This window comes from Diabrotica virgifera, chromosome 6 (genome assembly GCF_917563875.1).
Source record: "Diabrotica virgifera virgifera chromosome 6, PGI_DIABVI_V3a".
Taxonomy (NCBI): Eukaryota; Metazoa; Arthropoda; class Insecta; order Coleoptera; family Chrysomelidae; genus Diabrotica; species Diabrotica virgifera.
This window is the reverse complement of record NC_065448.1, coordinates 194481928-194502476: the sequence shown is the minus strand read 5'-3', so window position 1 is coordinate 194502476 and position 20549 is coordinate 194481928. Positions and strand designations below refer to the sequence as shown.

Below are 20549 nucleotides of genomic sequence, written 5' to 3'. Positions count from 1 at the left end.
AAACACAGCGATAAATCAAACAACTTATCAAGGTCAATCGAGTTGTTGCAACTTATCATTGTGTGTAAACGGTGCATCGCACGACTTATCAAAGTTGGAGTTGGGTTGAGGTTGGTATCGGATTGCATCAACTTATCACAAGGATCGAGTTGTTTTAATTTATCGTCGTGTCTAAACGGTACAGCGATTTATCATTGGACTTGGGTTGCATCAATTTAGGAAAATCTTACAGAATTAGAATTTATTTACATATCCAATTAAATAATGTACAGGGTGATTGATTAGTGGGGTAAAGCTACGTAGATCCGTTATAGTAATAAATAGCAATAAAAGTTAATAACAAAAATTGTAGCCAACTTTGAGATTCACATTTATAAAATTAATTAGAATGTTACATAGGGTGTTCGATAACATAGTGTCAGACCAAACTTAATTTTTTTTTATTGGAACAATCTGTATTTTATTTTATATTCAAAATCTTCTTAACTTCGCCATTACAAATGTATAAAGGATTGTTATGTTATACAGGGTATTTTACAAAGTTATAACCAATTTTATATGAAAATTGTAACAAGTTAACTCATTGTATAAATAAAAATAAGCACAAAAGCAATGGATTATTGATGCCATTTTTTTATCTATTATCAAAATTTTCATAAATTATTATTCTTCTTCTTTTTGTATAGACATGGCTGTCTGTTTTTTCAATGTGCCTCTAGTAAGTTGTCGTTCCATCGTTTTCGTGGTCTTACCACTGATCGTCTGCCTATTGGGAAACCGTCTCTCGCTGTCCTGACTACCCTATTTGTTGTCATTCGGCTTATGTGGTCATTCCATTCTATTGTTCTGTTTCTTACCCTGTCTTCTATCGTATATCTGCACTTTTAGCTCTGTCCCATAGAGTCTCACCATCGATTTTTCGAAGGGTTTTCATCTCCGCTGTTTCGAGCAATCTTTTTGTCCTCTCTGTGTCGGGTCGTGTTTCTGCCGCGTATGTCATTATTGTTCTGATGACTGTTTTGTAAATTCTGCCTTTCATATCTTTTCCAATATTTTTATTTCTCCATATTGTGTCATCCAGGCAACCTGAATTCAGGCAAATCTTTCATTATGCGTTTAAATTTCTCAAAAATACTATTAGTTTTCTCAGGATTCCATAGTTCTACATTCTACAGTGTGGCAAAACCAAATGGAATAGATTCATTATTTCGTAAACCGACGACTAAAAAATCCGGAAACAGGTCGATTTTTATATTTAAATTATGATTTTTTGGCATTTACATACTAGTGACGTTATCCATCTCGAAACTAAAATAAAAAATATACATGCGGACCAACGTAAAAAAGGTCATTTCATTATTGTCTTCTTACCGGCGTAAGAAATACAAAATAAGATTTACTATTTTATTTGGACATAAGCCACAATTCGAGTTTGAAATCAAGTTTACTTGACGTTTCAACTTTCACTTCGGAAATCGTTATCAATATAAAAAAAACATTCATAAATTAAAAATTTAACTTTGTTTCTGGTGAAGCAACGAAGTTGGAACAAGCAGAATATTATAATTGTCACCGGAAAGCGAAAAAGGTAACGCACAACTTGAAAGAACTTATATATTTCTAACTTCGTTTCTGGTGAAGCAACGCAGTTGGAACAAGCAGATATATTATAATTGTGTCACCGGAAAGCGAATATGGTAACGCACAACTTGGAAGAACCTATAGTTTTCTAACTTCGTTTCTGGTGAAGCAACGCAGTTGGAACAAGCAGATAATATTGTAACTGTGTCAGCGGAAAGCGAAAAAGGTAGTCCCTGAAAACTATAGGTTCTTCCAAGTTGTGAGTTACCTTTTTCGCTTACCGGTGACACAATTATAATATATCTGCTTGTTCCAACCCTGATGCTTCACCAGAAGCGAAGTTAGAAAACTATAGGGTCTTCCAAGTTGTGAGTTACCTTTTCACTTTCCGGTGACACAATTATAATATATCTGGTTGTTCCAACCCTCTTGCTTCACCAGAAGCGAAGTTAGAAAACTATAGATTCTTCCAAGTTGTGCGTTACCTTTTTCGCTTTCTGGTGACACAACTATAATACATCTGCTTGTTCCAACTCCGTTCCTTCACCAGAAGCGAAGTTAGAAAACTATAGGCTCTTCCAAGTTGTGAGTTACCTTTTTCACTTCCCGGTGACACAATTATAATATATCTGGTTGTTCCAACCCTGTTGCTTCACCAGAAGCAAAGTTAGAAAACTATAGGTTCTTCCAAGTTGTGCGTTACCTTTTTCGCTTTCTGGTGACACAATTATAATACATCTGCTGGTTCCAACTCCATTGCTTCACCAGAAACGAAGTTAGAAAACTATAGATTCATCCAAGTTGTGCGTTAGGTTTTTTGCTTCCCGGTGACACAATTATAATATATCTGCTTGTTCCCACTCCGTTTCTTCACCAGAAGCGAAGTTAGAAAACTATAGGCTCTTCCAAGTTGTGAGGTACCTTTTTCGCTTTCCGGTGACACAATTATAATATATCTGTTTGTTCCAACTGCGTTGCTTCACCAGAAACGAAGCTAGAAATCTATAGGTTCTTTCAAGTTGTGCGTTACCTTTTTCGCTTTCCGGTGACAATTATAATATTATATCTGCTTTTTCCAACTGTGTTGCTTCACCAGAAACAAAGTTTAATTTTTAATTTATGAATGTTTTTTTTATATTTTCAACTCAGGCGCGCCAAAACCAACAAACCACTCGGAAACCCGTCCAAATACGTATTGCGAACCATCAAAGCTTTTGTTGAAAAACCGACAGAAGTTAGATTGTGGTGCGCCGTGTGCGTGCCGTTTGTGCGCCACTTGAAAACACGTACTAATCTGACGAATATGCTGCGCGCGAGCGGCTCGCACACCGAGCAGAGCGCATATGTATACCTCCCTTTACGATGAATTCTCTAACATTTTCTGCGAGTTAGGAAGTACCACGTTTTCAATGAGGAGTTATCTAAAAAAAAAAAGAAATTAACTATCTATGCCTGCCGCGTGGGAAAGAACTAAACTCTCGTCTCGCGTAACTACCAGCTTCCACTCTGGTTTAGCACTTCTTTGCTCTTTGCTCGTACTCTTTCTTCGCTCCATTCTGTGCACTTCTTTGCTCTTTGCTCGTGCTCTTTGCTCGCACTCTTTCTTCGCTCCACTCTGAACGTACGCATAGGGAATGTTGTATACAAATGAAAGTATGGTAATGGTACTTTTTAATAGTGATATAAAATACAGGGTATCCCATTTAAATTTTACTGAAAAAATAATGTACTTGAGTTTTAACTCACCCTTTATTAGATATAAAGTAAATTAGCAATATCAATCATTTTTAAAAATTTTGACAATAAATAAAAAAATATGGCATCAATGTTGTGCTTATTTTTATTTATACAGTGAGTTGAACTTGTTACGATTTTCATATAAAATTGGTTATAACTTTGTAAATACCCTGTATAATATACCCAACCTTTATATTTTGAAAGTAACAGGATCTATTTGTTTAGGATGAAAACTAGTTATAATTCATTGAAGGGTCTAAAAGGGTCTAATGTACACAATGGTCCCCTCTTCAACTTGTTGTGGTCAACTTATCGCAGCGTCTAAACAGCGTTTCAATCTCAACAAATCACAGCAACTTGTCATCACAACTAGTTGCTGTGACTTATCGCTGTGTTTAAACGCCCCTTAAAGGATCGTTTAAACACAGCGATAAATCAAACAACTTATCAAGGTCAATCGAGTTGTTGCACTTATCATTGTGTGTAAACGGTGCATCGCACAACTTATCAAAGTTGGAGTTGGGTTGAAGGTGGTATCGCATTGAATCGCAGCGTCTAAACAGCGTTTCAACTTGTCATCACAACTAGTTGCTGTGACTTATCGTTGTGTTTAAACGACGCTTAAGGATCGTTTAAACACAGCGATATATCAAACAACTTATCAAGGTCAATCGAGTTGTTGCAACTTATCATTGTGTGTAAACGGTGCATCGCACGACTTATCAAAGTTGGAGTTGGGTTGAGGTTGGTATCAACTTATCACAAGGATCGAGTTGTTTTAATTTATCGTCGTGTCTAAACGGTACAGCGATTTATCATTGGACTTGGGTCGTATCAATTTAGGAGAATCTTACCGTATTAGAATTTATTTACATATATAATTAAATAATGTACAGGGTGATTGATTAGTGGGGTAAAGCTACGTAGATCCGTTATAGTAATAGATAGCAATAAAAGTTAATAACAAAAATTGTAGCCAACTTTTAGATCCACATTTATAAAATTAATTAGAATGTTACATAGGGTGTTCGATAACATAGTGGCAGAAATCATAGAGCAAAACAGCGAAACCAAACAAGTTTGATTTCTCCGCTCGCACTCTTTGTTATTTTTCCGAAAAATGAATCTCGATGTCCTGATATCTGAAGTGTTTCAAAGAAAGCTGTTTTTGAATCAGTAAGATTCCCTATTCAGATGACGACGATGGCTTTTTAAATTTATAACTTTATGCAATTTTATAATTAAATAAATATTATGTAACTTAATAATTATTATTAGTTCTACGTTCTACAGTGTGGCAAAACCAAATGGAATAAATTCATTATTTCGTAAACCGACGACTAAAAAATCCGGACATATTTTTAAATTATGATTTTTTGGCATTTACATACTAGTGACGTCATCCATCTCGAAGCTGAAATAAAAAATATACATGCGGACCAATGTAAAAAAGGTCATTTCATTGTTGTCTTCTTACCGGCGTGAGAAATACAAAATAAGATTTACTATTTTATTTGGACATAAGTCACAATTCGAGTTTGAAATCAAGTTTACTTGACGTTTCGAGTTTCACTTCGGAAATCGTTATCAGTATATAAAAAAACATTCATAAATTAAAAATTTAACTTTTGTTTCTGGTGAAGCAACGCAGTTGGAACAAGCAGAATATTATAATTATTGTCACCGGAAAGCGAAAAAGGTAACGCACAACTTGAAAGAACTTATATATTTCTAACTTCGTTTCTGGTGAAGCAACGCAGTTGGAACAAGCAGATATATTATAGTTGTGTCACCGGAAAGCGAAAAAGGTAACGCACAACTTGGGAGAACCTATAGATTTCCAACATGGTTTCTGGTGAAGGAACGCAGTTGGAACAAGCAGATATATTATAATTGTGTCACCGGAAAGCGAAAAAGGTAACGAATAACTTGGAAGAGCCTATAGTTTTCTAACTTCGTTTCTGGTGAAGCAACGCAGTTGGAACAATCAGATATATTATAATTGTGTCACCGGAAAGCGAAAAAGGTAGTCCCTGAAAACTATAGGTTTTTCCAAGTTGTGCGTTACCTTTTTCGCTTACCGGTGACACAATTATAATATATCTGCTTGTTGCAACTCGTTGCTTCACCAGAAGCGAAGTTAGAAAACTACAGGGTCTTCCAAGTTGTGAGTTACCTTTTTCACTTTCCGGTGACACAATTATAATATATCTGGTTGTTCCAACCCTGTTGCTTCACCAGAAGCGAAGTTAGAAAACTATAGATTCTTCCAAGTTGTGCGTTACCTTTTTCGCTTTCTGGAGACACAATTATAATATATCAGCTTGTTCCAACTCCATTGCTTCACCAGAAACGAAGTTAGAAAAGTATAGGTTCTTCCAAGTTGTGCGTTACCTTTTTTGCTTCCCGGTGACACAATTATAATATATCTGCTTGTTCCAACTCCGTTGCTTCACCAGAAGCGAAGTTAGAAAAGTATAGGCTCTTCCAAGTTGTGAGTTACCTTTTTCACTTTCCGGTGACACAATTATAATATATCTGCTTGTTCCAACTCCGTTGCTTCACCAGAAGCGAAGTTAGAAAACTATAGGCTCTTCCAAGTTGTGAGTTACCTTTTTCACTTTCCGGTGACACAATTATAATATATCTGGTTGTTCCAACCCTGTTGCTTCACCAGAAGCGAAGTTAGAAAACTATAGGTTCTTCCAAGTTGTGCGTTACCTTTTTTGCTTTCCGGTGACAATTATAATATTATATCAGCTGCTTTTTCCAACTGTGTTGCTTCACCAGAAACAAAGTTAAATTTTTAATGTATGAATGTTTTTTGTTGATATTTTCAACTCAGGCGCTCCAAAATCAACAAACCACTCGCAAACCCGTCCAAATACGTATTGCGAACCATCAAAGCTTTTGTTGAAAAACCGACAGAAGTTGACGTGCCTGATCCCTTGATCACGCATTTTTAATTACTTTTTCTTTTGCGTAGACAGACGAATAGGGAATGTTGTATACAAATTAAAGTACGGTAATGGTACTTTTTAATAGTGATATAAAATACAGGGTATCCCATTTAAATTTTACTGAAAAAATAATGTACCTACCTACTTGAGTTTTAACTCACCCTTTATTAGATATAAAGTAAATTAGCAATATCAATCATTTTTAAAAATTTTGACAATAAATAAAATATGGCATCAATAAACCATTGCCGTTGTGCTTATTTTTATTTATACAGTGAGTTGAACTTGTTACGATTTTCATATAAAATTGGTTATAACTTTGTAAATACCCTGTATAACATACCCAACCTTTATATTTTGAAAGTAACAGGATCTATGTTATACAGGGTATTTACAAAGTTATAACCAATTTTATATGAAAATCGTAACAAGTTCAACTCACTGTATAAATAAAAATAAGCACAACGGCAATGGTTTATTGATGTCATATTTTATTTATTGTCAAAATTTTTAAAAATGATTGATATTGCTAATTTACTTTATATCTAATAAAGGGTGAGTTAAAACTCAAGTAGGTAGGTACATTATTTTTTCAGTAAAATTTAAATGGGATACCCTGTATTTTATATCACTATTAAAAAGTACCATTACCGTACTTTAATTTGTATACAACATTCCCTATTCGTCTGTCTACGCAAAAGAAAAAGTAATTAAAAATGCGTGATCAAGGGATCAGGCACGTCAACTTCTGTCGGTTTTTCAACAAAAGCTTTGATGGTTCGCAATACGTATTTGGACGGGTTTGCGAGTGGTTTGTTGGTTTTGGAGCGCCTGAGTTGAAAATATCAACAAAAAACATTCATACATTAAAAATTTAACTTTGTTTCTGGTGAAGCAACACAGTTGGAAAAAGCAGCTGATATAATATTATAATTGTCACCGGAAAGCAAAAAAGGTAACGCACAACTTGGAAGAACCTATAGTTTTCTAACTTCGCTTCTGGTGAAGCAACAGGGTTGGAACAACCAGATATATTATAATTGTGTCACCGGAAAGTGAAAAAGGTAACTCACAACTTGGAAGAGCCTATAGTTTTCTAACTTCGCTTCTGGTGAAGCAACGGAGTTGGAACAAGCAGATATATTATAATTGTGTCACCGGAAAGTGAAAAAGGTAACTCACAACTTGGAAGAGCCTATACTTTTCTAACTTCGCTTCTGGTGAAGCAACGGAGTTGGAACAAGCAGATATATTATAATTGTGTCACCGGGAAGCAAAAAAGGTAACGCACAACTTGGAAGAACCTATACTTTTCTAACTTCGTTTCTGGTGAAGCAATGGAGTTGGAACAAGCAGATATATTATAATTGTGTCTCCAGAAAGCGAAAAAGGTAACGCACAACTTGGAAGAATCTATAGTTTTCTAACTTCGCTTCTGGTGAAGCAACAGGGTTGGAACAACCAGATATATTATAATTGTGTCACCGGAAAGTGAAAAAGGTAACTCACAACTTGGAAGAGCCTATAGTTTTCTAACTTCGCTTCTGGTGAAGCAACGGAGTTGGAACAAGCAGATATATTATAATTGTGTCACCGGGAAGCGAAAAAGGTAACGCACAACCTGGAAGAACCTATAGTTTTCTAACTTCACTTCTGGTGAAGCAACAGGGTTGGAACAACCAGATATATTATAATTGTGTCACCGGAAAGTGAAAAAGGTAACTCACAACTTGGAAGAGCCTATACTTTTCTAACTTCGCTTCTGGTGAAGCAACGGAGTTGGAACAAGCAGATATATTATAATTGTGTCACCGGGAAGCAAAAAAGGTAATGCACAACTTGGAAGAACCTATACTTTTCTAACTTCGTTTCTGGTGAAGCAATGGAGTTGGAACAAGCAGATATATTATAATTGTGTCTCCAGAAAGCGAAAAAGGTAACGCACAACTTGGAAGAATCTATAGTTTTCTAACTTCGCTTCTGGTGAAGCAACAGGGTTGGAACAACCAGATATATTATAATTGTGTCACCGGAAAGTGAAAAAGGTAACTCACAACTTGGAAGACCCTATAGTTTTCTAACTTCGCTTCTGGTGAAGCAACGAGTTGGAACAAGCAGATATATTATAATTGTGTCACCGGTAAGCGAAAAAGGTAACGCACAACTTGGAAAAACCTATAGTTTTCAGGGACTACCTTTTTCGCTTTCCGGTGACACAATTATAATATATCTGATTGTTCCAACTGCGTTGCTTCACCAGAAACGAAGTTAGAAAACTATAGGCTCTTCCAAGTTATTCGTTACCTTTTTCGCTTTCCGGTGACACAATTATAATATATCTGCTTGTTCCAACTGCGTTCCTTCACCAGAAACCAAGTTGGAAATCTATAGGTTCTCCCAAGTTGTGCGTTACCTTTTTCGCTTTCCGGTGACACAACTATAATATATCTGCTTGTTCCAACTGCGTTGCTTCACCAGAAACGAAGTTAGAAATATATAAGTTCTTTCAAGTTGTGCGTTACCTTTTTCGCTTTCCGGTGACAATAATTATAATATTCTGCTTGTTCCAACTGCGCTGCTTCACCAGAAACAAAAGTTAAATTTTTAATTTATGAATGTTTTTTTATATACTGATAACGATTTCCGAAGTGAAACTCGAAACGTCAAGTAAACTTGATTTCAAACTCGAATTGTGACTTATGTCCAAATAAAATAGTAAATCTTATTTTGTATTTCTCACGCCGGTAAGAAGACAACAATGAAATGACCTTTTTTACATTGGTCCGCATGTATATTTTTTATTTCAGCTTCGAGATGGATGACGTCACTAGTATGTAAATGCCAAAAAATCATAATTTAAAAATATGTCCGGATTTTTTAGTCGTCGGTTTACGAAATAATGAATTTATTCCATTTGGTTTTGCCACACTGTAGAACGTAGAACTAATAATAATTATTAAGTTACATAATATTTATTTAATTATAAAATTGCATAAAGTTATAAATTTAAAAAGCCATCGTCGTCATCTGAATAGGGAATCTTACTGATTCAAAAACAGCTTTCTTTGAAACACTTCAGATATCAGGACATCGAGATTCATTTTTCGGAAAAATAACAAAGAGTGCGAGCGGAGAAATCAAACTTGTTTGGTTTCGCTGTTTTGCTCTATGATTTCTGCCACTATGTTATCGAACACCCTATGTAACATTCTAATTAATTTTATAAATGTGAATCTAAAAGTTGGCTACAATTTTTGTTATTAACTTTTATTGCTATCTATTACTATAACGGATCTACGTAGCTTTACCCCACTAATCAATCACCCTGTACATTATTTAATTATATATGTAAATAAATTCTAATACGGTAAGATTCTCCTAAATTGATACGACCCAAGTCCAATGATAAATCGCTGTACCGTTTAGACACGACGATAAATTAAAACAACTCGATCCTTGTGATAAGTTGATACCAACCTCAACCCAACTCCAACTTTGATAAGTCGTGCGATGCACCGTTTACACACAATGATAAGTTGCAACAACTCGATTGACCTTGATAAGTTGTTTGATATATCGCTGTGTTTAAACGATCCTTTAAGCGTCGTTTAAACACAACGACAAGTCACAGCAACTAGTTGTGATGACAAGTTGAAACGCTGTTTAGACGCTGCGATTCAATGCGATACCACCTTCAACCCAACTCCAACTTTGATAAGTTGTGCGATGCACCGTTTACACACAATGATAAGTTGCAACAACTCGATTGACCTTGATAAGTTGTTTGATTTATCGCTGTGTTTAAACGATCCTTTAAGCGTCGTTTAAACACAACGATAAGTCACAGCAACTAGTTGTGATGACAAGTTGAAACACTGTTTAGACGCTGCGATTCACTGCGATACCACCTTCAACCCAACTCCAACTTTGATAAGTTGTGCGATGCACCGTTTACACACAATGATAAGTTGCAACAACTCGATTGACCTTGATAAGTTGTTTGATTTATCGCTGTGTTTAAACGACCCTTTAAGCGTCGTTTAAACACAACGACAAGTCACAGCAACTAGTTGTGATGACAAGTTGAAACGCTGTTTAGACGCTGCGATTCAATGCGATACCACCTTCAACCCAACTCCAACTTTGATAAGTTGTGCGATGCACCGTTTACACACAATGATAAGTTGCAACAACTCGATTGACCTTGATAAGTTGTTTGATTTATCGCTGTGTTTAAACGATCCTTTATATTTACTTCGTTTAAATTACCTATTATATAATAGAAGAATATCTTCTTACGTGCGTACATAGTACACACACATTCTTTTTTTTTTAATTGTGACACTATACGGACAAAGCAACGAAAAATCTACGAAATATTATTTATGTAAAGTTGTTTTAGCATTACAGAATATAATATTATTATCTGGTTAACAGAGTTATATCTTTTATATGGTTGTAACTTAAAAGGTGTCACTTTTCTTGAGCACATTCGCAGATTGGTGAATAAAGTAATCACATATACTGTCTTAACTCGACAAACGACGGTTTATACAGATCTTAGATGGACAACTGCCTTGCACAAGCCAATATGTGACACTGTTTATGTTCGGTACATCGTTGATTTTGGTTAACCAAATAATGACGCTAATGTCATCTTACGACAAATACTCGAACCATAGACGTAACACTTTTTTTTGAGATAGGAATTTGTAGTTTTATTAAACGGTTGGTGCAATAAAACCGATTTTTTTTAGTTGTTACACTGTTTGACCGGAGGTGTGATTTCATCCTTTTAGTATCCTCAGAGCGAGCTATGGTGTGCTCTCTGAATCGAAACCAAATATTCCTGTCGATATTAGCAAATTATTCAAAATAATTTGCAAAAGATGCACCAGCGACATCTATGTATTAGAAACAAACGAAATCCAAAGATCCGGAGTTCCGAAGATATCTTGCGTGCAAGGTTCATAAATAGACAGGTTGCATGGTAACTTTCCACCAATCAGCGTCGAGAATCTAATGGCGGGAGTGACGTCACCCAGAATGCTGCATTCAAATTCATTCACTTCACTCATTGAAATGAACTCGGAAAGTAGGAATGTATTGAAAATGTGTATATTTAAAAAAAATACGTTTGGATTTTTAATAACTATTTATTTCATATATTCGTTAAAAAATGTGGTAGATACCTGTAGAGTTACAAAAATCATAGAATATAATTGCAATTAAATATATGCAGTAGAATAGCATTACTACTTAATTAAAGCAGAAGGAGATTCTTTCTTGTGTATATATGGGACTAAATCATACAAATATCCTAGGTATATTAATAATGGGTTGAATACAATTTACTTTTTTAAATGATTTTGAGTAGGTATATAATAATTTTGAATTGGGGATACTGCATGTAGTACATTATTGTAAATTCCTCCTAACATGTAAACCATGGTGAAAAAGAGATTCAACTAAAGATTGATGTATCAAAATTAGTAGTTTTTCCCTTAAGTTTAACATAAGAGCATCTGATTACGTTAGGTACTGGATTATAATATCTAAAACTATTAAAACATTATGATTCCATTCAATAGGTACCTGTGAAATTTTACATTAACAGTAAATTATAAAAAAAATACAATTTCAGCGCAATAAAGGGAATTTTGCCCATTTTATATATTCATTTAGTTTATAATTGTTTATTTAAACGATCTTCAGATGGCTGCAATATTGGTTATAATTTTATATGAAACAATTACATATAATAGATCTATTATCTATAGACTTAATTAGATATATTGTTCAATAAGTCTAAGCAGATTGTAACCTACACAGATGATGTAAACTTGATGTGAAGAACCGCAAGAGACATTACAGAACTGTAATGTCTCTATACACGAATGTCCTTTACTATACAATACAGCAGAAAGAAAATCCAGTAAAGTAAGTAGGTACTTAATACAACCACATTAAAATGTATCTTAACACTTGTAAAAGAGTTTTCGGTTCATACAACCTATGGTATAGGGACCTTGTCTTGCGTGAAAGAAATGCTTGAAATCATTCTGGTCACAGCCTAAAGCAGGCCACGCACTGAATCGGCATAGAGCGATCGGTTCGGCTAAGAGCAATCGGCAGATTTTGTTAAATATGGAAATAAATAAGCCACCGCGCACCGCCTAAGAACGTTCGACTGTCGAATGTTCTTAGGCGGTGCGCGGTGGCTTATTTATTTCCGTATATAGCAAAATCTGCCGATTGCTCTTAGCCGAACCGATCGCTCTATGCCGATTCAGTGCGTGGCCTGCTTAACTCCGTGCTTTCCAAAATTTTCAAAAGCAAACAGACGATAAGTGAACAGACGCGAGGAATCTAAAACTTGCATTCCATACCACTTCAATTTATCTAGGCAAAAACTCCCAAAGAATTAGGTTCCTAGTAGGTACCTACTCAATTTTTTTATTCTTATTAGTTAGCTTAAATGACCCGACAACTAAGGCCATTGGCATGGTACAGTTGATTTCGCAATCAGATCTTAGTGTAATTTGTAGTGTGTGTGTTTAGTCAATGTCTTGTTATTTAGTAAAGTTGACTTCATTGCCTTTACTAAGAGACGCTAATTGTATTCGAACGTCTGCGGTCCCTCAGGTGAGTACCGATCCCACAAGAATATAAATTATTTTTATCTATTAATTTTTAATAACCTTGTTAAATACAACGATGAAACTTTTCACGGGTATTCTTAAGGACAAATTGGAAAGACAAATCACTAATGCTGAAGAACAACAAAGTTTTACAAAGGGCGGTGTAGTATTTATAATAAAACAAATAAAAGAAAAAGCTATAGAGTTCGGCATGCCAGCGTATATTTGCTTCATTGATCTGACGAAGGCGTTTTGACAGGGTTTGCCTGGGAGACATTCTAAATATATTAATAGAAAATAAAACAAAAAAAAAAATAAAAATGTGTACCATTTTTATTCGGTTGCAATGCGAAGGCAAACCAATCTTACTTTTTAATTAGAATACGGAGTGCAGTCCAGTTCCTTTAACCGCGATTTTCTGCTCTTATTGGAGCTTCATCAGAAGGAACGTAGGCACTGTTCTCCATACTCCAACCAAATTGCATCGAGAGGTTTTCCCACACATCGCAACCAAAGTGTAATAGGTGGCAAGCGCCATCTGACAATTGAAAGACGAAGCAAGTTTTCAATCCTAATAGTAAATTAATAATATTGAAAAATATTAAAAATCACTAAAAGATTTTTAAATTAAAAACTTATTGGTACATTTTCATGGTAACACCTCCAAGACTTCTATAATTTGCAAGTCATATGGATGCTGCAGTGAAGACGAAAGGGAAGGAATTCTACACTTTGCAATTCACATCCCCCGTCTGCAGCCGGCAAAGTTCCAACTGAAAAATGCACCTGGTTACTCTACGGAGTAATACGAAAAATAAAATAAAAATGTGTACCATTTTTATTCGGTTGCAATGCGAAGGCAAACCAATCTTACTTTTAAATTAAAATACGGAGTGCAGTCCAGTTCCTTTAACCGCGATTTTCTGCTCTTATTGGAGCTTTATCATTCAATAATATTTTTCAATATTATTAATTTACTATTAGGATTGAAAACTTGCTTCGTCTTTCAATTGCCAGATGGCGCTTGCCACCTATTATCATCACTTTGGTTGCGATGTGTGGGAAAACCTCTCGATGCAATTTGGTTGGAGTATGGAGAACAGTGCCTACGTTCCTTCTGATGAAGCTCCAATAAGAGCAGAACATCGCGGTTAAAGGAACTGGACTGCACTCCGTATTCTAATTAAAAAGTAAGATTGGTTTGCCTTCGCATTGCAACCGAATAAAAATGGTACACATTTTTATTTTATTTTTCGTATTACTCCGTAGAGTACCCAGGTGCATTTTTCAGTTGGAACTTTGCCGGCTGCAGACAGGGGATGTGAATTGCAAAGTGTAGAATTCCTTCCCTTTCGTCTTCACTGCAGCATCCATATGACTTGCAAATTATAGAAGTCTTGGAGGTGTTACCATGAAAATGTACCAATAAGTTTTCAATTGAAAAATCTTTTAGTGATTTTTAATATTTTTCAATATTATTAATTTACTATTAGGATTGAAAACTTGCTTCGTCAGAAAATAAAACACTGACCAGCATAACAAAGATAGTCCATAACCTAAATAACAACAACGTAACCAAAGTTGGAGCAGGAGACCTAGTCACTGAAAATATTCCAACACCGAGAGGAATTAGACAAGGCGACAGTTTAAGCCCCTTCTTGTTTAACCTATTCATGGGCAAAATTATAAACAAAGTAACATGTCTTAATCTCGGATATAGAATGAGCAACAAAAGAATTGATATGGTGTGTTACGCAGATGATGCAGCAATTATTACCGAATCAGATGATCTTCCGAGACAGCTCTTTCAGTTCTTTCAAATAAGCCGCCAACTAAATATGAACATTTCTACCAACAAAACTAAATGTATAACAATAGCAAAAGATCCGCTCAGATGTAAGTTAGTGGTTGAGAACAACCCCATAGAACAGGTGATGCAATTCAGATATCTGGGCATAGATATATCAAGCACCCACAACCCAGTAAAGGACCTTAGGAGTTTAGGAGTCAGATCAACAAAGTATCTGCATTGTCAGGATGTCTGCGGGAGATAGTCTGGTCAAATCCGTATATGCGCACAGTCTAGTAAAATTAGAATCTACAAGACTTGCATACGACCGATCATGACAGATGGCACAGAAGTGCGCGAAGACAATAACAAAACGAAACAGATACTAAGGGTTGCCGAAATGAAAACCCTAAGAACAATAGTGGGGAAAACAAGAAGAGACAGGGTGAGAAATACAAACATTAGAGAGCAATGCAAAATTCAAGATATTGTAAGATGGGGAAGGCAGTACAAGAGGATGCGGTACAACCATGTAAGACGAATGGATGAGAATAGACTACCAAAAATTGCCCTAGAAAACAATCCGCTCGGTTCAAGACCCCCCTAAACGGAAAACCACCTAAAAGATGGAGGGATAGTTGGTAATCTTAACCAGAGGCAGCTTCAGAATTAAACAGATCGAAAGACATCCAAGAAGTAAAAGAAGAAGAAGAATTTTTAATAAATAAAAATTTCCTACCCAGCTGGGATTCGAACTCATAACCTTTGTACCAAAGGCAGGCTCGCTTACCACTGAGCCACAGAGGGTGGACTCAATTTTTTGTGAGTAAACGAAAGTAGACCAGCACCAGAGACCAGCACCATTCGCTTATGCACATGTCATCCTTTTGTAAGCTTCGGAGCGAACTGTGATGTGCTCTCTGAATCGAAACTAAACTTCAAACGCAAGTAACCTTCGGATCTTGGGATGTCGTTTGTTTTTTCTTATATCATTATATTTTTCTCTTTACCATTTTTTTCCATTTACTCTGAATTATGAACGATATTTAGAAATGAGGTAGAGAAAATTTTTATTTTTTCCTTTTAGGCCAAATTGTAGATTCTTTGGCAACACCAATTGTTGGTTACTGTATTGATTATATCGAATATCGAAGGTTGTGGCATTTAGCAGGTAAATATTATTCTAATTAGTGTAGGAAACAAAGGTTGAACCTTGCAAAATGGACACAAGTCCGGTTTTATTTTTTTTCTGGTATATCAAGGGGTGCTTATTATAAGACTAACTTTTTCTGAAAAAATTTCGGCCCGGAACCTCCCTTTTCACCCCTTTAAAGGGGGTAATTTGTGGTTTTTGCGGAACGTAGCCCTTCCTGTAACTTTTACAAAAAATTTCTTTTATAAAAATATGAAGAGGACTATATTTTCTACGATTTATTTTCGACACCATCTCTCTATCATCCACCGTTTAGCGGGGGTGGCGCCTTAAAGTTGACAAGTTTTTAAAAAAGATGTTTTAAAAAAAAATATGTTTTTCCCTAACTGTAACGGAAATTAAGAAGAAATCCTGCGGCAATTATTCACAAATAATTGACTGATTTTTTGGTATAGGTTTCACTTAAGGGTAATTGCCCTTTTTTTAATTACAGGGTGTTACATTTTAAAAAACCTCTTTTTATACCATCTGAACCGTTTATGCTAGAGTAAAAAGACTTTCAGCGATTACCCATGTACTGGTGCTATTTACAAATTTGTATAATGCACCCCCATTTTTTCCCCGGAACCACCCAAAAAAAAAGAAGAATTAATAAATAAATTGATTTTCTTGGAATCCTTCACACACAATGCCCTTTATTAATATGCTTCATATATCATTTTGTGCACGTTGTTATTACCCATGCATGGACACCAAAAGCAATTTCCTAGTGCAACCCCTGTAGCAAAAAAAATAAATAAAATGGGAGGTTGAATTTTTTTTTTGTTTTTTGCTTTTTGATCCATATGGGCATATGCTTCATCAATAGTGCTTTTCAAAAATATATATGGTTATTGCAACATCTCTGCGAAAACCACCCCTATCCTTGAAAATATACTGCAGAAACTACCCCTATCCCTTGGCGAGCATGTTTTTACGATTTTCTCATTACCTATGTATTCTTTTTAAACAAAGCTTATACAAGGTTAAAGACCACTATTTACTCTAAAAATTATGTCCTATTCATTTTTTCGTATAAGCAACCGTTACGGCACAGTGGCGCCGTAAACCTCATATATGCTTTGGCGGGCTCCAGTTTTTGTTTTTTTTTTTTCGTCATCTGTTCGTTTTATTGATAAAGTACTTATGCAAAATAAAACAACACAGTGTAACCTACAAATTATGACTCATGCATATTTTACATTCTTTGCTCCCCAAAGCCACAGTAGTGGCCCAAAATAAATTTATGCATATTTTCGCCACCTACATTGCATTAATGCTACCTTAACAGCACAATATTTACCCTTAGGTGGTCGCTACGCAGTGGCGGATCCAGGGAGGGGTGATGGGGGTGATCACCTCCCCCCCTCTCAAACCAAGTGATATTATATTCAAAGATTATAAAAATATTCATTTATTTTTATAGAAATTTAACCAATTGGCACCCCCCTCTTAACGATGCTGGATCCGCCACTGTCGCTAAAGCATAAAAAGTCATTCTTATAAAAATAATATTAATATAATATAAGTATTTCTATAAAAATAAATGAATATTTTTATAATCTTCAAATATAATATCACTTGGTTTGAGAGGGGTGGGGGGTGATCGCCCCCATCACCCCTCCCTGGATCCGCCACTGCTTAGCGACCACTTAGGGGTGAATATTGTGCTATTAACGCAATAAAATGCGTGTAGGTGGCGAAAATATGAAAAAATTTATTTTGGGCCACCGCTGTAGCTTTGGGGAGCAAAGAATGTAAAATGTGCATAGGTCATGATTTGTAGGTTACACTGTGTTGTTTTATTTTACATAAGTACTTTATCAATAAAACAAACAGATGACGAAAAAATAAACAAAAACTGGAGCCCGTCAAAGCATATATGAGGTTTACGGCGCCACTGTGCCGTAACGGTTGCTTAAACGAAAAAAATGAATACGACCTAATTTTTAGAGTAAATAGTGGTCTTTAACCTTGTATAAATTTTGTTTAAAAAAAATGAATAGGTAATGAGAAAATCGTAAAAACATGCTGGATAAGGTATAGGGGTAGTTTCTGCAGTATATTTTCAAGGATAGGGGTGGTTTGCGCAGGGATGTTGCAATAACCATATATATTTTTGAAAAGCACTATTGATGAAGCATATGCCCATATGGATCAAAAAGCAAAAAACAAAAAAAAAATTTCAACCCCCCATTCTATTTATTGTTTTTGGCTACAGGGGTTGCACTAGGAAATCGCTTTTAGTGTCCATGCATGGGTAATAATAACTTGCACAAAATGATATATGAAGCATATTAATGAAGAGCATTGTGTGTGAAGGATTCCAAGAAAATCACTTTATTTATTAATTCTTCTTTTTTTTTGGGTGGTTCCGGGGAAAAAATGGGGGTGCATTATACAAATTTGTAAATAACACCAGTACATGGGTAATCGCTGAAAGTCTTTTTACTCTAGCATAAACGGTTCAGATGGTATAAAAAGGGGTTTCTTAAAATGTAACACCCTGTAATTAAAAAAAGGGCAATTACCCTTAAGTGAAACCTATACCAAAAAATCAATCATCTATTTGTGAATAATTTCCGCAGCATTTCTTTTTAATTTCCGTTACAGTTAGGGAAAAATATATTTTTTTTAAAAACATCTTTTTTAAAAACTTGTCAACTTTGGGGCGCCACCCTTGCTAAACGGTGGATGATAGAGAGATGCTGTCGAAAATAAATCGTAGAAAATATAGTCCTCTTCATATTTCTATAAAAGAAATTTTTTGTAAAAGGTACAGGAAGGGCTACGTTCTGCAAAAACCATAAATTACCCCCTTTAAAGGGGTGAAAAGGGGGGTTCCGGGGCGAAATTTTTTCAGAAAAAGTTAGTCTTATAATAAGCACCCCTTGATATGCCAGAAAAAAAATAAACCCGGACTTGTGTCCATTTTGCAAGGTTCAACCTCTGTTTCCTACACTAAATTTGTATATTTTTTCTTTGAAATCGTCAAATATTAGTACATAGAAAGAATATTATTAGTAGATGACTACTACGTAACCCAGGTTACTATATACGGTGACGAAGAATTAACCTAGGCAATTGAAAAACTTAAACATAATGAGCCACCAGGCGAAGCGATGGTAGGTATACCTACGCGCAGAGTGCTTAAATATTGAGAAGCGTTGTATATACAAAATAAATCAAGGCCTTTGGCTAGAAGAAACAATGTCAGATGAATGGAAAGAAGGAGTTAAAAGGAGACAAAAAGCAATGTATTAACTACCGGGTAATAACGCTCCGAAATGTCATCTACAAAGTCTTTGCAAAAACCCTGCTAGAAATAACCAAAACATACATAGAAAAAATCGTTGTGGAATATCAATGCGGATTTAGACCGGACCGCTCTACTATTGACCAGATATTCACAATTAAACAGCTAATATAAACATGCTGGGAGTTTGAAAATGACTACAGTATTCCATTGAGAAGGACCAAAATTGCTGTTCACATTTACAGACGATATCGATCTAATAAGAAATGCCAAATTATAGATGAAGGAGACTTCCGTCAGGTTCAACAAAGTAGCAAAGAAGATGGGGCTTCTAATCATTGAAAACAAAACTATCTAAACATATGTATTTGAGCCACAATAACCGAAACAGAGATAGAATCGGATGAATATCACCACCGATAACCTTAACTTAGAGGGCATCGGAGAATTTAAGTATCTTGGATAAACAATAACTGAAGACAATAACAGATCACAAGAAATAAACAATCGGATACAAGCCGGCAACAGATGTATTTATCCCCTTAAAACCATAAAAAATCGAAACAACTACAAATACATACCAAGATACAACTATATAAAACAATCATACGACCCATAGTGATGTATGGCAGCGAAACGTGGACGTTAACAAAGGCAAACCAAGAGCGACTACTTGTTTCGGAAAGAAAACGCACATTAAGATCATTATGCCTGTGCTTGATAGAGCAGATGGACAATATAGGATAAGAATTAACAGAGCTTGAAGAACTATAACCAGACGAACATAATAAAAGAAATAGAGTCCAGAAGACTCCAATGGGAGTCCAAAAGACATTCTGACGAAAGAATAGTATAGGAAGAAATCCTAACTGGAAGAAAACCCCGTGGACTACCTCGACTCCAGTAGCGAAATAATCTAGCAGAAGACCTTAAAGCTATGATCGTGATGAATAGGATGGAGATCGACTAAGACCCACGAAGGGGTGTATCGTCACGGAATAAGTAAGCAAGACTACTAATAATAGGATATGGAATTTGGATATAGGAATTTGGAAACTATTCTGAAGTTATATCATTTATAATAATAATAATAACAACAATGAATAACAATTTTCATCTTGTTACAATACGAAGTCAAAGCCGGCTTATATTTCAGTTCGTTTAGAGAGCGCAACAAGCACCTTTACCGAACGGTTTCAAAACTCGTTAGTTTTTTATCAGAAAATGCATATGTTGCTATTAGTGGAGTCAATGAAGGTTTTCACCTCCGATTTCGTTGAACCTCCATCGATTTTCATGAAAATTGGTAAGTATGTAGAGGATACCTCAAGAATCAAAGGTGACATGGTGCCAACTTGCGCTTTTACCCTGGGGGGGGGGGATGCCACCCCTT

At 35.5% G+C, this 20549-nt stretch overlaps 1 protein-coding gene across 1 annotated transcript in view; it reads left to right on the top strand.

Moving 5' to 3' along the window:
* The window catches only part of LOC126886614 (major facilitator superfamily domain-containing protein 12-like), a 55426-nt gene that overhangs the window by 1331 nt on the left and 33546 nt on the right, over positions 1 to 20549 (top strand). The window contains exon 2 of the mRNA XM_050653604.1: positions 15796 to 15879. Within this exon, the coding sequence (XP_050509561.1) occupies positions 15796 to 15879 (84 nt within the window). The remainder of the gene's footprint in view (positions 1 to 15795; positions 15880 to 20549) is intronic.